This window comes from Fulmarus glacialis, unplaced genomic scaffold, assembly GCF_000690835.1.
Source record: "Fulmarus glacialis isolate BGI_N327 unplaced genomic scaffold, ASM69083v1 scaffold22067, whole genome shotgun sequence".
Lineage (NCBI taxonomy): Eukaryota > Metazoa > Chordata > Aves > Procellariiformes > Procellariidae > Fulmarus > Fulmarus glacialis.
In genome coordinates this window covers 66208-83721 of record NW_009225499.1, presented here as the reverse complement: position 1 = coordinate 83721, position 17514 = coordinate 66208, and the positions used below count along the sequence as shown (strand labels likewise).

Genomic DNA, 17514 nt, shown 5'->3' with positions numbered 1-17514 from the left:
TTCGAACCTCTCTCTGTAATGCAGTTTCTCCTTCATTGTCCTTGATTTGTACAAATTCAGAAAGAGATCTAAATATTTTATTACTCATGTTAGCTTTTTCTTTATACAGTTTTTAATTTATTGAACCACTAGTACAACAGCACATCCCCAAGCAGAAAGGTAGTGTTTGCTATGCAAAACACACAGTCCATGATTGGCATCTAAGACCAATTGATCTACCCATTACCACTATCTCCCCACCCCCACAAGCTTTACTACAAAGGTATTGATTTAAACACTGCCGATCGGTTTCCATTTTCTGATTTTGGGCAGGCCAATTAAGAAAGTGAGTAATTGTGATTACACTGCTTCAGGATCAATTACATTTGATGCAAGACAAAGTGCTCCTCTTAGAACAACGTAAAGAAAATGATTATGATCAGGAACACTTTATTGCTGAACATGCTGCTAACAAAAATGCAAAATAACTGACAATGTCTTTCATAAAGATATGTTATCAGGAAATACAAGAATATCGACACCTTTGTGTGCACAGTATTTCAACTACATTTTGACAAACTTCTACAAGTCACTCATCCTTTTGGATAAAAGCTTTTTAAGAAGTATGACAAGTTAAAAAGGCTGCAGCTGAGTTCCCTGAGACATCGCCCCCAAAACATCATACTGCCCAATTTCTTCAATGATATTGAACATCAGTAGGATTTTGAACAATATGTGTTTTAACAGTAAAATAGCAAATTTAATGCGAAGAACATTTTACTTATTTCTATACTATTTTCTAAGAACTAGTATCAAAGACAAAAGGCCTTATCAATTAGCAAAGGAACAAAGTAAGCAATTCCTAGACTTAATTTAATTTTAAACTTAGCTTGAGCTTTGTCATTGGACTCACATTGTCCAAATCATTAAAATGAATACACCGCTGAGGTCTGAGGCAAATCTATTTACAGTGATGTTACTCATAGTCTGGTCGGTGTTCAGGAATATTGATCTGTCTTGTTTGTCTAATAGGAAAATAATAAACAATTACTAGGCAATGTTGGAGAAAGTAATCAGTTTCTATATATCACTAATACAGCAGACCTCCCAAAATATAAAGGTGATGATCTGCATAAAATCAATGTGTTATGCTACATTGCTTATCCTCATCACTGCTAAGATTCTTAGCAATAAATGGTATAAGTTTGGAATCAAATCATTAGTATACTGAAAATACGTACTAGAGAAAAATATTTGCTCTATTTAAAAAAGAATGTTCCTGCTTGATAAACGGAGCATATTTTACTTTAAAAAACCCAAAATATATTTTTAGAGAGCCTATCATTTTGAAATAATTATGAAATTGCATTGCCTTCCCAAACAAACCTAGCATCAGGCAACAGTCCAAAGCTGTTTCCAAATTCCAGCAAACAGCATACAGACCAGCTACAACAATGTGATAGGCATGAACTACATGCTGCAGACATCTTGCTGGAGGTACAAATATCTTTAAAATGACTATGCATGAGCATCCATTGTACAGGAAAAGGTTTGAGGGGAAAAAAAAAAACAATTGTAAAACCTCCTTGACCCTAGAACAAGAAATTTTATTTTAGCAGGGTTGTTTTGAGTCCCTTGGGTACATCTCTATTATTAAGATTTTCCTGCTATCTTTAATAACCTGTAAATTGCACAAGCTGTGCTTAGTAGTAGTACACTAAAATTTCTACAGTGTCCAAGAAAGGGGTACAGAACTTTCTCAAAGGGCTTCCCCTAAACAGGAATGCGGCAATGTGAATGTCTATTCAACATCCTTTTTTGTGCAGAATATAGAAAGTAGTGCATCTTGCAACAAAATATGTCAAAAAACATTATTTCAAAATATGTAAAAAAAAAAAAAGGCATCACGCAGATCTATTTAGTGCCTTTGCATAGTTTCAAAGACTATATAAGCCTGAACAGCTCTTAAAAGAAGGTGTCTAGCTTTCCCCCATCCATTCACTCCTGATGTTTGGACATTGCTACTATAAATTTTCCCTGGTTTCAAACACTAGTTAATAATAGAGTTCTCACTGGGTGAACAGGTTCCCTGCAAGGCTAGAATGCAGTAGGAACTCATACAAAGGAGGATCCTGAATGTGCCAATAATTAGCATAAAAAGCGTAAATCAGGTATATAAGACAAAATCTAGTTGGCCAGTCAGTTACTTGTTTTCATTATCTCTCCAATCATTTAAAAGAATCTACAGCATAAGGAATAAGCTTCTTTGGCCAGCAAATTTTGGTGTTGGTTTCACACAGTCATTTACATAGATCACAAACAGCCATAATAAGCACTTGAAGTAGTACAATTGCTCACACTATGTGCTTTTTTCATTTGCGATTTTGTACAAGGAAGAATACACACAAAGCACTCCAGCAGACTAGTCAGACCTGACTGCTCCCTTCAAGGTGGTGTTATTAAGGAAAATCCTAAGAATAGGGGGAAAAAATAAAAATAAAGCTCAGGAAGAGAGAAATAATTCTAAATCAGAAGAGGAGTTCATGCTTCTACTTGGTATCATTTACACCAAGCGAAAAACAGGACCTCCCAAACACAACCTGTCAAAGAGTTTTTGAACTTATACATGTGGTGTCAAACCTAGGTTTGAGCTTATGATCAAATCTGTGTTTTTAGAAGCAAGTGCTAAAAAAATTGAGAAGACTGAAGAAAACTGATAATCCTTGTAAAATCGAACACTAATTATGTCTTATTTCTCTAAAAACATGTTGGGTATATGTCATGTTGTGAACTGTTGTTCAATTCTTTAAATATTTAATAAACAGCACCTCTGCTACTGCCAAGTAAACTTCTAATATACACTACTTTTGCTTTCCAAGAGCAAAAAATAAGCCTCCCTCCCCAAGAACTCACCATAACTGGAAACTGGCCGTCTGAGTAGAATCACAGAAGTCAATACCCATGGAAACAGTAATGGATCGTGCAGGCTCAAGGCACTCTACATGAAAACATTTTGAACAGGTAAAGTACACATGCAAAGCAACAGGAGACCCCAGATGCAAACCCCCAAACTTCACGTAATTAGAGACCCTACATAAAAAAACCCCCATCCATAAAAAAGAGCCAATACTTGCAGTTTTATTTCAAGTAAGCATCACCCAAATGTCACACTTGCATGTTTAAGTGTCTTGGATCCCCTGTCCCCACAACTAGTGCACATGAAACGTTGCCATTTCAATCTTACAGCCCTGCCATCAACAGAGTAATGATTTGTACTAGAAAAGCTAGAAAAATTATTTACAGAAAAAAATATACTGAAGTTACATCTTTTTACTTGTGTACAGACCCAGCACTGAGATTCTGTTTTCAATAACATCAGTTTGCAAATTTAGTTAATAAATAGTAAAACACAACAAATATTAGTAAAATTTGCATTACTACACACAGTAATGGAAAAAAAGCAGAACTTAAAATATTTCATTATTAGTGTGGTTTACTTATTTCTCAATATTTCACTTGCATTAGTTATGGAAGGGAGTGGAAAGATTATGAATCCAAAATGGAAGATAATTTTGTACTCTACAAGCAGTGCAGACTGAGGCACTTCTCAAATTAAGGTATCAAGAGACATGCTCATTCTTAGTTTCTTGGCTATATCACTATACAGTTTCCTCAATGTTGTAGAGATAAGGCTTTGTTTTGGTAGGAAGAAAAGCTCTTTCTTTACATAAGTAGGAGGTATTAAAAACAAGCATTGGAGCAGACTTTGACTTCTCAAGATTACAAGAAAGAAAACCTAAAAGCACAGTTAAAAGAGAGGAATTCAAATAAAAATGATTGGATAGGCAGAAAAATGTCTAATTTTCAGTTTATTCATTAACGTATCTGATGCTTTTCAGGAACTGAAGAGTAGGCAGCTGCTCCATGACAAAAGGAAACAGAATTTAATTATATCAAGATTAAGTTCTGAAAAATATGGAAAACATGGAGGTGATGCAGTAGGCAAAGACTAAACTAATGCTAGGGAATGAATAGAAAACAAAGTATTTCAAGAAAAAAAGTCTGTGTAAAGCATCAGAAGATTACAGGCTCCAGCTCAAATTCAGACTAGATTTTACTAAAGTCTTAGACCTTAATGTTTTCAAATGGGGTTTCAAAGGCACCTAGCCAACAAGAAAATACTGTGTACAGGGACTTAGGTGAAATAATTTGGCCCATTTCTACTGGCAAAATCAGGACAATTGCCAACAGTAATTGCAGTGATGGAGGCAAAACTAGACTTATACTCCAGTAGGAATACTTGTCTACACTGACACTTCTTCAGTTGGTTCTGCTGGGGAAATTATAGGGTCTGTTTTCCAAATGCTGGAAACACAAAAGGTAGTAAGAAGAACAGGGAATACAAACTGAGTTCTAGATAGTGTGACAAAGAACACAGAAAATTTGCATTCAAACAAGAAAAGCAACATTTTTGGAAGGAACTACAGATGATACATAACTTATTTTCTGCAGAAGAAACCAACAGCTTCACGGGACAGAAAGACAATAATGTCTTTCTTGAGGAAATAAATACTTTAAAGGATAGGATTGTGTTGCAGAACTCAAGAAACTTGAACAGGATAACTTACTAATTTTCATGGTTTTTAAGTGGAAGAAGTGAATGCTACTGTTCACTCACTGTTATTGTGAGTACAGTATCTCCTGATCTGATTTATAGTATTACTAGTTTTGTACTTGTAAGCCTTTGTGACTTTATTTCTTTGAATGTTTAAAGGGAAGGCTATAAAATTAGGCTGATGGTCGAAAATAACTTGAAATCAGAACTCTGCACTGGACTTCTTATCTTGAGGAATAAACACTAAACAGTTCACTTAACACAAAAATTAATATTTTTCCTAAAAGTAACTGTCTTGATCAAGTATTTATCATTATCAAAATGCAAATGGTTCCAAAATTTTAACTCTGAAATAAACTGCAGCATTGTACAATTGCTTTTGTAGCTATTTGGTGTAAATCTGTATAGCCTTTCAAATGTTCAAAAACCAAAAGTATTTCAGTAGCATACAGCAATTTAATAATCTTTTTAATTACTGAAATCTTTACTTCACTGTTGTCCTTTAAGAACTTGTTTCTGTATTCTTCTAACGTGATATGGATTCACATAGTAATCTAGCTCATTACAAAAGAAGAAACACATCTAAAGTACAGGAGCTTGTGTCAAAAAGGAGCATGTCTGTCCTTTCCATTTCATATTATGAAACAAAGACACTTTTTTCCTTCTGACTATACCACAATGTCCTAAAACAAAGAACTGCTGAGAAAAGAAAGCAGGTTGTGTGTACAGGTACTACCTTTGACTAGAAGTTGCTATGATCTGTGTTCTTCTTTCTCAGGTTTTCTACTCTTTTCCGCTAACAGAAATTTAAAAAAAAAACCATCCCGATCAGAAAGTACAAAGTAAAACAGTTTAGGTTAGGACAAGCTAAGCATTGCTTTCTGCCTAGTCTAAGCACCTACACTTTGTGGAAATACGGTAGACGCAAACTAGACTAAAACACACACTTCCATTCCACTGCCAAAAGCTCACAAGGGAAACAATGAGAAAGCTGAACCACCAAATTAAATAATACATCTACAAATGTTTGTGAATATATAAATCAAAACCTCATTCTTAATAGTAGCCTGTTATAGCCATTCTGGACTAAGGCTGTAAGAGAATTAAAGTCTGTGGGGAGAGAGAAAAAAATTATTGTATCAACTGGAATTGATATAATTGATATTTGAACAAGCAGGTAAGCTTTCAGGCATGGAAGTTCTGTTCTAAGGAGTTACTTTCAAAGTCAAATACAAGTAGAGGAAAGCTGACTTAAATTTTTGTTAAAATCTGATTATCTAAAAAAAGATAGCTGCATGAATGTGTGTGTGTATGTGTACATACATATGAGTATACGTTTGACTATGCAAAACCACTTTCCTAGATTTGAAACTTTGCAAAAGATTAAGATTCCATATTTTTAAAGATAGGATATGATTACCTATTAGATTAAACTCATGCATCCTCATGCCTGGAGGTAATTTCTTCTCCCCAATGTGAATATTCTCTATCTTCTGATCAGTTGTATTTGTTACTGTCACTTGCACAGATACCATACGATCACCAAAAATGCATGGCTGTCTTGAAAAGTGATAATGAGCTGCTAATCCTTTTCCACTCATTCGATGAAGCAGTTCATGTGTTTTTGTTGGCACAGAGACTTGGGTAGTGACCTGTTAAGTACAAAACAACAGTTGGTGAATGGTGTAAGCAAAGAACAGATAAAATGACAATTAAATATTGCACTTTTCACTCAGCTAGAGCACCTGCTTTCTAGTCGGAATTTTAGTGAACTACAAACATACAAGGACATATTCAAATCCATAAACAAATTGCAGTAATAGATATCAGATAACAGAGCCTAAAAATAACATTTCCGGTGCTGAGAAACAGCAGCTTTAACTTTGTTGTATTTGCCTCACTTCCCATTATAAATCTGTTTTCCATATTTTAACTCTACAGTTAACCATTAAATTACTGGAGGTTTTTTTAAGAGATACAGTTAAAATCATAGAATCATAGAACCATAGAATAGTTTGGATTGGAAGGGACATTTAAAGGTCATCTAGTCCAACACCCTTACAATAAGCAGGGACATCTTCCACTACATCAGGTTGCTCAGAGCCCTGACCTTGCATGTTTCCAGGGATGGGGCATCTACCACCCCTCTGGGCAACTTGTTCCAATGTTTCACCACCTTCATCCTAAAAAATGTCTTCCTTATATCTAGTCTAAATCTACCCTCTTTTAGTTTAAAACCATTCACCATTGTTCTACCACAACAGGCCTTGCTAAAAAGTCTGTCCTCATCTTTCTTATAAGGCCCCTTTAAGTACTGAAAGGCTGCAATAAGGTCTCCCCAAAGCCTTCTCTTCTCCAGGATGAACAACCCCAACTCTCTCAGCCTTTCTTCATAGGAGAGACATTCCATCCCGCTGATCATTTTTGTGGCCCTCCTCTGGACCTGCTCCAACAGGTCCATGTCTTTCTTGTGCTAAGGGCTCCAGAGCTGGACGCAGGACTCCAGGTGGGGTCTCACCAGAGCAGAGTAGAGGGGCAGAATCACCTCCCTCGACCTGCTGGCCACGCTTCTTTTCATGCAGCCCAGGATACGGTTGGCTTTCTTGGCTGTGAGCGTACACTGTCGGCTCATGTCCAGCTTTTCATCCACCAGTACCCCCAAGTCCTTCTTGGCAGGGCTGCTCTCAATCCCTTCATCCCCCAGCCTGTATTGATACTGGGGGTTGCCCTGACCCAGGTGCAGGACCCCGCACTTGGCCTTGTTGAACCTCATGAGGTTCACATGGTCCCACTTCTTGAGCTTGTCCAGGTCCCTCTGGATGGCCATATTTAATTCTATCAGGGCTTTAGCTTTCCTAACCTGATCCCTGGCTGCTTGGACAATTTCTCTGTATTCGTCCCAGGCTACCCGTCCTTGCTTCCACCCTCTGTAGGCTTTCTTTTTGTGTTTGAGTTTGTCCAGGAGCTCCTTGTTTATCCATGCAGGCCTCCTGCCGTTTTTGCCTGACTTCCCCCTTGTTGGGATGCATCGCTCCTGAGCTTGGAGGAGGTGATCCTTGAATACTAACCAGCCTTCTTGGGGCCCTCTTCTCTCCAAGGCTTTATCCCATGGTACTCTACCAAGCAGATCCCTGAAAGTCTACTCTTCTGAAGTCCAGGGTAGCGAGCTTGCTGTGCACCCTCCTCAGTATCCTAAGGATCTTGAATTCCACCATTTCATGGTCAAATAATTATGTTGTTTCCAACAAGAAGTCTCTCTCCATTCTATGCATCAGAACTCAACCCGAAGCTCACTGTGCACTGAGAAAGTATAGTGAGAAATTCTCTTCTCCTTCTCTTGTTAAAACCACAAAAAATGTTGCCTAACAATGACACCAGTCAAGTACTAAAAACACTGTTGTATAAAGCAGAAGGATGTTGTCACTTTTTTAAGTCTTGCTGCCATAAGCAGTAAGGGAAATCCCAAGGATGTTTGGGTCCATTCTATCCCGAAGAAGTAGCATGAATAAAAGACATTCAGTGTGCAAACAAATTCCCAGAAGATACTGCTGGTAAGGAAATCCGTAATCATGAGCTCAAAAGTGCGAAAGTAAGGAATATGCAGAAAACTGCAGAAAAGTAAATTTGAATTCTTTCAACAAGTTTTAAGGAAAGGCTAGGAAATTACATGAAAACTAACACCACACAAACAGAACACGGAGGTTGAAAAAGTCAAATGCTCAGCACGAAAATCCCATTTGTCTGATCAATGTACTATGAGCTACTGAACTTTATAGTATATCTGTTAGATATATCTGCTTATCTGTTTCCACTGATGATGAGTGTCCATTTTCTCTTGCCCTACCCATAGCCCTGAATGCACAACTAAGTGAAAGAGACAACTGCAAATAGCAGGATGTTCAAGACTCCAAGCAGCTAAGCAAGGAGAATGGGCTTTTATTTTGCCTTCCCTACAAAACTCTTACAGGTTGCTACATTTTCCTGACCATGACATTTAACATCAAGGGCCTGATCTGAAGACTTAGTGAACACTTGCAGTAATAGGAGAAGCTCATAAGGGCTGGGATTTAAACCCACAGCATGTTACAGAAATGAAAGAGTATCTGGAAAACATAAGGCTGTAAAGAATCCTGTTGAAAAACTTCAGAAGTTAGCAAGCACATAACAAACTTGATCTTGATCTCTGAGCACCAGATTCTGAACTGGAAAGCCAGGCTAGTAACATCGATCACCTCGAACGAGTATGTGTAAAGATCAACTAACGTTTGGAAGCGTGAACTACATTGATGAAAGCTGAACAAAACTACATGAGGAACTGAGTGAGTTTGTATTCAGAGGTGGCTTTGGAAGGTGCATTAAGTTTCACACATATCATACTGAATGAAGAACAAACAATAAAGGAAAAAAGGCGGAAAGGCTTCCCATCCCCTCAAAACTCAACTACTATGTGACTGTAATTAGAACAACACACACAGGATGTGATCGAGCAAACACCTCTGCAAAAACTTCCACACCAGATTTCACTTTCAACTTTTTACCTAGTATTTCTTTCTCTAATACACAAAAACTCTGGTATCAGTTCTTTTAGAAACAAATTAATGATCTACCAGTAACCTTCAGTGTGAAGACTAAAGGCAGTTTCAGAGTATGTCCGAACTGAGGAAACTCCACAACCCCAACTTCGAATCTGTACAATTTATTAATACTTTTAAAGTAAATTGGTGAAGTTCAGACATTTTCTTCTCCCTAAAAAGATAATGTAATGTTCTCAGGGACAACATTTTTGTCGTCCTATATGATCAGAAGAAAATACAGCTGTTCACAACAGAAGACATAGCCAAATATTTAAATTTCTGACCCTCTTCAAATAATAGTAGTAATATGACTTGAAGAATATGGGCACCATATTTTTAAATGGAGTAATTTTTTTCAGTCTAATTACTGATCTCTGACAAGCATGAAAATATCTAATACTTTTGTCCAAGAACACAATTCAGTGAAATTTTACAAAACCCATAATGACCAGGTATCTTTTTAATCCAATGCCATTTTACGTGCATAAATACTCGGTAAGATTAGGGTTACTTTTACGTAGCTTATCTTTAAATTATATTTGTAAAAGAATGACTCCTGTGGCATCACATGACCAGATTTCTGGCTAATGTAAAATGAATGGAAAAGTATGAATTGTATGGACCTTCACAGTTCCTCAAAATTCAAAACATCTTTGAATACTAAAACCAAACTTTCATAGATTAATACTCTGCATAGATTTCTAGAAATAACTGATAAGGCCAAACTCAAAAAAACTCCCCTCAGCTGTCAAGAAATAAGAAAGGAGGTACTTCAAATAATAAGTATCTTATTGGTACATAGAAAGAGACAATAGCAGTAAGAGGTTATTAGCTGAGTCACACTAGCACCTGTTACTTAAACCATTGCTGAAATAATGAATAAAACTTAAGTTTTAAGATATAACTTAAATCTTATTTTTAAGTTTAAGCTTAGCCTTTAACTTTTAACATTTAGTTCAATTTGAGCTGGACATGCATAATAGAAAAGTTATTTCATGAAATGGTTCACCCATTTTTCACTAACAAGCTTAGGAAATACATTTTATTCATGTTAAAACAAGTATTTTCAAGTACAGTAGCTTCTCTGTGTTAACATATAGCTGGTTTTATTAATACTATTTATTAATAGGAACGAAAACATAAAAAGTTAGTAGTCAGAAGTCCAACATGTAGATACATATGCATACACATACAGCAAAAATCCCTCACCATACTAAAATTGTAACACTGACTCAAATTTTACTGAAATCTTCCTGTGATTTTTAGAGATTTTAATCTACGTCCCTTTCAGCGTTACTTCTCATGTTTCTGTCATAATTTCACTCATGAGTCCATTAACTTTTATTTTCAATACATTATACAGAGCAACAGATATGCAAAGGACAGCCAGAATAATGACATTATGTTTTAACAATCTTCCTTCCTGTAGAACATTAATTTTCAGTTGCATTTAATGTGGCAGTACTACAAATAAATAAAATGTATATATGCTGAACAAAGGAATTTAGTTCTGGAAAATGAGAATTCTCAGGCCCTCTACTTGCTAGCAAGGGTTTTGAGCTGGCAAAGGTTGGTGTGACTGTAATGCAGTCTATTTAACAGTTGCATCAGTCTGGTAAACAGAGTTTTTTGTTTTAATTCTAAAATTTTTAATGCATACAACTGCAAAGAAACTCATAGGGCAGATACCTGCAATCACTCTGGGGTTAAAATAATCCTCCAAAGAGTTAATAGAACAAGAAGCATCTACTAACCAGGAGATAATCCTCTACAAATCTTACACAGCATATGTTTAAATAATAGAAGTCGTTTGTGTACCTTTGGATGGTTTATGAAAATAACCAATCAATTCCACAGACACAACATTATTTCTAAAGGAAATCTATGTGACTCATGATGCCTGCAGATACACAGAGACAAACCACACATATTTTATCAGTTTATTACAGTAAGCAAATAAGCGTGGAATGAGAGTGCACATAACTGTCTACTTAACACTTACTGAAACATTTATAAGAGCTGTTATCTCCCTAATAACAGACAGACAGTGTGCAATTTTAGAGAGGAGAAAAGCTTCATATTTTTTAACACTTCACTAAAAAGTAACTGAAGAGTGTAAAATGAAAAATACTCTGTGCAGTTAGCTGGTAATGGACCATATTATCAACTCAATTTAGATTTATAGGATACAAACTAGTCACTAATAGTTATTTTATGACATAGCGTGTCTGCTTTTTTTGGGTAAAGATTATTAAGATTAAACTTGCAAAACTTTTTTTTTTATACAGCTATTTAGAATGACAGAAGTAAAAAAAAAAATATACAGACTGTCCTCCCACCCCATTTTGACTGAAAGCCACCACAAATTAAAAGTCAGCGTAGGGACTCCACAGTGATATTGTATGGGAACACTATATTGGTATGAGTCAGACTGCCCCTACGCTAACTGCATATGTTCAAAGATGATTTATCACCCTCAAAGAAGCTGCAAATATTTTCAAACTACTTATATAAGAACAAGAAGGGCAACATTAGTATTTGCCTTAAAAGTCCCCCACTCATTTAACCACGTAAAGAGAAAATTGTAAGATCACTGACAGTAGTTTTGGCTTTCTTTATCACAACAGAGCTGACTAGTTACAAACCACTGAATACTCTGCACATGAACATGCTTCTTTTTGCCAGCTCAGTAAGTCCTTAATAACTAAGTTTAAGTTAATACAAAAAACTATTCTCCATAATTATTTAAAATAAAAAGCACTACAGGGTTTATTAAACCTACTACAGAAAACAGAGCTGGACAGACTTTCCTGTATGAAGTATAATTATTATTATTAAGCACAAAATTATGGCGGTTGTCTTTTTTCTTTTGTATTTGTTCCTTAGCTTAATAATGTTGTAATAATAAATATCCATTAATTTTTGATCGTGATTCAGAAATGTAGGTATGTATGTCTGGATAAAACATACATTGTTGCAAAAAAAAAAAGTTGCTTCCAAGAACGATGATAATTATAGTTCTATTCCTCTAAATTACATTCTGTTAAAGTGGTAGACTGAATCATTTAATCTAAGTAGCCCTTCTACTGCCCTCCTATTGGCAATATCCATGACATAATCCAAGAATGACCTACTGAGCTGTGAGAGCTATATCCTCTCTTACACTCACTGTAAGGCTATGCTCCAGTAACTCCGCAACAGCTAAGGGGAGAAGAGCTATCACGTAGCCCAGCCACATTTACATGATCTTTCAACTGAAGCTATAAGAGCAACTTAACTATAATTTTATAGTATTAGGAGAAAGATGGAAAACCAGGCAAACAAAGGAAAGACAACTACTGGCAGGAAACAGTATATTCATGATCTTTTCCTCCATTACCAGTTACATATTACTCACAGTCACAAGGAAATGTCTTCCTTATACAGCTCTTACGAAAATAAAGAATTAATAATTCATAAAAAGATACAATAAAAAGCAAACAAAGAATTGCAGAAAGGATGTCAACATCCTACTCTGCATTATTTCAAGAGGCTGTAGCAAATCCCAACATTAGAGCATACTCAAGTCCCGCTAATATGGATTGCCAAACTAAGTACAGCATCCCTCTGATGAGGGGCGGGGAAACAAAACAAACAAGCAAGCTCATGTTTTCTGCAGTCTAGAAAAGTAACAGGATACCATGATTCAATTTGGGCTAATTTATCTAGACATACAGACACTTGAGGACATCATGTCAAATACTGGAAAATACTTAAAATAACTTTCCACCAAAGGCACATTTAACTGCTCTACATCTACTAAACACCTTCCAAAAGCCATGTCTGCTAAGAAGTCTTTCAATTTCTAATACATCCTAACTCCGTTCTTTTTGCATTGTCACCAACTTTTAGGCTCTACACTTCCCTAAATGATTAATATGTCAATGAGGCTAACTGAAAATTAGCATATCAATGCTCATATCTTTAAACCAGTATTGGTTTCAGACAGTTTCAGACATTAGAAAGTGAGTTCCAAAAATTCTTACTGAATTCCAACATTAATAGAATAATACCTTTGTCTCTAAAAACTTGCAAGGAAAATAAAAATTAAAAAACCCCAAATAACTCCTATTGATTTTTAAATCACACGGAGATGAATCTCAAACAAAAAAGCACTTTTATTATACTGTCCATAGTCTGCCTCTGTAAGGCTGCCAAAATTAATCCTTTTCTCTGCCCTTTTTTTACTCTAATATTTGTATGGTCTCAAATAGGTATAAAATCATGCTTTCAAACATAGTGTGTTCAAGGTAATCTGTGAATCTAGAGATGATCAAAATCTTCCATAATATTAAATTATCCTTTTTCTAATATTTTTATGTCCCTTAGATTTTTCAATGGTTCTCTTAAAATATAACCAACTAGACAGATTTCCAGTAACTCTATATCAATAAAAAGTATTGCTCTTAGAGCTAAAAATGACTACATGATATAAAGAAACCAGAATTAGACCTTAATCTGGAGTTCATGAACAGTAGAAAACTCTATTAATCCCATACGAGATCAATCAAGAACTTTTAAAACTAAGTGTGCACTTGTTTTGTATTTTATGTGTAACTGGGGGCCAGTGAGATATATTGCATTTCACATGTATAATAGAACTTGAAGCTTTATATTACAACAACATATAGTTTTGTTTGAGATTTGGCATCTTTGCCATTTCCTTCCGCTGAGCATAATGAATCACATGAATAATCCAATGAAAATAGTAGTGAAATCTTTTAAAAAGTTATGCAAGAAAGAATTTCAGTAGCAACAAAACAGGAATATTCTCATGATTAAGTCAGGGTTATTATACAATCATGAAGGAAAGGACTGAACGCAGTGTCACAATTATGGGCCACAATCCTTGGTATAAATTCACAAGTGCACATTCTTCCCCATAGGGTACTCTGGGATCACAAATGGATTATGAAAAGGGCTTAAACAAATACTAAAGGAGAATTTTCTTTTAACTGCATTTGCAGAAAATTCCTACGCTCAAGGGCTTAAACTGTACCCCAATCCAGGTTTCAATTTCTAAAATAACAGTGACCAAATTCATATCTGTGCATGGGAAACCTCAAGATTTACTATCATTTTGTCCTACGTACGCTTCTACGAAGCAAAAAGCAGACCGTCTGGTGGCTGATGCATGTGTGTGACTTTCATCAAGCAGCATAGTATTTTAAACTTCTTTGCAATAGTCATCAGGTGTTTCAAGGAAAAGGCATTCTCCCAATATACAAACAAGTAATTTGCCTCAATTTAGTGATTCGACTCTTCCACTGACCACCTAACTGGAAAGTCTGAGGATTACCTGTAGTTTAAGAGTTAGAAAAACAGAATAAGGTGGCAGCCTCACCTTGCGTCCTAACTATGAATTTGCAATAGCAGACGCTGCCAAGAAGGATTAATATAGATTTTGGCATTGAGTCTAAATGACTTCAAAGAAGTTTCTACAAATGGTTTCTAATATATTATTTTGATTTTGGCAATCAGCCAGTACTCTAAAGACCTCTAAAGTGAAAACATACTGAACCCTACTGGCTATAACATATAATTTTACAGTTAGAGTTATACTATAACAACTCCTGCATATTGATTTCTTCCAACAGAAGCACCTAGTTCAAACTTTTCCCCAGAAAAAGGCCTCGTGTCAGGATAAGTGTATAATGTAAGTTGAAACACTTACTACACAGTATCACCTACAATCCAAAGTGAACTCAGCCTATAATATGCTGTATTTGAAAGCTAGCACAGCTATTTATGAATCCTAAAATGTAAATTACGTCTTTGCCAGCTTAATACAATTACATTTGAATCTTGGTCATTATATTTTTGTTGAAGAATTCAACATGTTATTTTGGCTTCTATCAGGATGAACTTAATGCACAGCAACCCACCTGAAAGGACAAAAATCTGAAATCAGCACTGACCCACTGCACATACACATCTATATTAGCACTGCCTCAATGTGGGTGTAGAATCTCTGCATGTACTGGAATACATCTCTTACACACGATATTGATATGCCAATTTTTCCCAAGTTTTATTTCATTTTACACATAATGTTTTAACCTGAAAAAATCCATATTCCTTAGTTTGCAAAAATTACAGTTGACCTAACTGAGACCATTGCTAAAATACAGCTTTTCCATGTTTTGTTTTCCTTAAGCTTCACTTTTTGGCCTTAAAAAGAAATAAAAAAAAAAATCATCTGATACACACCAACCAAAACTAATTCAGGAAGATTCTAGAACTGTTTTTTTTAGTCTTAATATGTCAAGGCACTGTTCACCAAGTCATTAGGAGAAAGGCATGCTAAAATAAGGTGAAAGTCTGCCACTGAAGTGAGCTTTTTAAAACCCATCTCTGTGATGATACTATATTTAATCACAGCGTCGTTCAACAGCCTTTTAAAGAGTCATGTGTGTCTCCAGTATCCTCTAGAGTCTATGGCATAAGATGACTGAAAACATTTCTAAATGATGCTGGTGTGAGAAAACAGCGGCACATACTTACCAGCTTGTTAAAAAACAACCTTAACATGGGTTTGGAGGGGGGCAATGGAGGGTATCCCACCTTCCTGCAACTGTTAGAAAGAACTTTTAGAGTACATTAAAATACGTCTGTATTGACATAATTTAAAAGACTTCAAGTCACCTTACTTTAACAACCACAATGTCCTTGCCTTTCACTTGTTTTGTACTCCTACAAGTCATGTGGCAACATACTACTGGTCCATGGCAGGAATGATATGCCCTAACAGCAGTAACACCTCTCAACAGGTTGAGTTAGCCCCATGCATAGCTTTTACTTTCAATGTCAAAATATTTATTTTCCCAACAAGTTTGAAGTTAATCTTAAAATTTTGGGACAAAATCTTAATATTATAGTGAGAATATCAGGTGTTTCATTCCATGTGGTGATGACTCCTCAAGTAAAAGTGACAAGATAGAGTCTTACATGCATCAATCAAGACTTGGTTATTTACTTTTTCAAACATGCCCAGCTAAAAAAACATCACTAACAAAGTTTCAGAAATCAAGACATTATGTTAGTTATAATGCATTTCCACCTATTTTCATCTATATTTAAAAAGCATTTAATTTCAAGGCTTACAGACTCTCAGGATGGTTAGGTATATTTGGAACTGTATTTAAGTAAGTTATAGGCCAAATTTTGATCCTGATCAGCAAAGTATCTTCCTGTAGAATCTTAGGCTTCCCTTTACATTGCTCTGAAGTTCTGCTTTTTGTGCAATCCAAGCTTCAGTTAAGCTCAAACCAATCAAGAAAAAAGGTGAACAAAAGCAACTTATGCCCATTGTAACATCCTTATATGTGAAATAATTAGCTATATTCACAAGCAGTGATTCATACTCTTAGAAGAGTTTTGAGACCTCACCATCACCGCATATTGAAATCCATAAGCTGTCCCCCTCTGAGAGAGAAGGGGAGCTTCAATAAGGAGTTTTCAGCAGATTCTCCATAAACTCTGAGTGAAGAAATAAAAAAATCTGTTTCTTCATTTGGGATTAGCAGAATATGCCAATAAACATGCTAATGAAGATATGGAATGACATAATTTAAAATTGTAGAGGATCTTTATGGTTTTTGAGTGTCATTCCTCAATACAAAAATACAAACCCCCAAACTATTAATCAGTCATGCAAAAAAACCCCATGCACAATCTGTAGATGTAGCTGAAGGAAAGAGGCTTCTAAAAATACATGCTACAATAGCATGAATCTTTGAATGCAGAATATATGAAAAGTTGTATTTTTATTAATTTCTAGCTAAAAGCTCAAAATTTTTCTTCCTACTGTGATGTATAGTCCTCAGAATATTCACCATAGTCTCACAATGCTGTGCTGCAGATGACAAATGCAAAAGTCTTAACATCAGGAAACTCAGTTTGCTACTTTATCAGTTTTATATACAATACTGGGCAAATAAATATGAAATATTATAACTTGTTAAACTGCTATCTCATAGATAGGTTTAAAAAAAAAATTCTTGCTGCACCCTAGAAAAAAGTGAGGTATTAGGTATACAGTCGTAATGAAGTTGAACTGACTATTATGTATAGTTAACACGTTACGCAAGAAAATGATATCAACAGCCTTCTCGGTGCTGTATAAATTCACATTTTATTTCTATAATAATTCTGCTTTTGCAGTTAAACAAACTTTGTCATAGGATCATCATTTACTGTGACCCTCTGCAAATAAAGTGAACACTGGTTAGCACATTTTCTGGCACATGTCGTGTCTCTGTCACTAAACAATGTCTTAATTTTAAATTCTTGTTCGGAATCACTGCT

General features: G+C 35.6%; 1 protein-coding gene across 1 annotated transcript in view; it reads right to left on the bottom strand.

Moving 5' to 3' along the window:
• Nucleotides 1-17514, bottom strand: part of AP3B1 (adaptor-related protein complex 3, beta 1 subunit) — a gene marked incomplete at both ends in the record, with an annotated part of 86273 nt that overhangs the window by 11847 nt on the left and 56912 nt on the right. The window contains 2 exons of the mRNA XM_009582507.1: nucleotides 2893-2977; nucleotides 6015-6246. Coding sequence (XP_009580802.1) covers nucleotides 2893-2977; nucleotides 6015-6246 — 317 coding nt within the window. The remainder of the gene's footprint in view (nucleotides 1-2892; nucleotides 2978-6014; nucleotides 6247-17514) is intronic.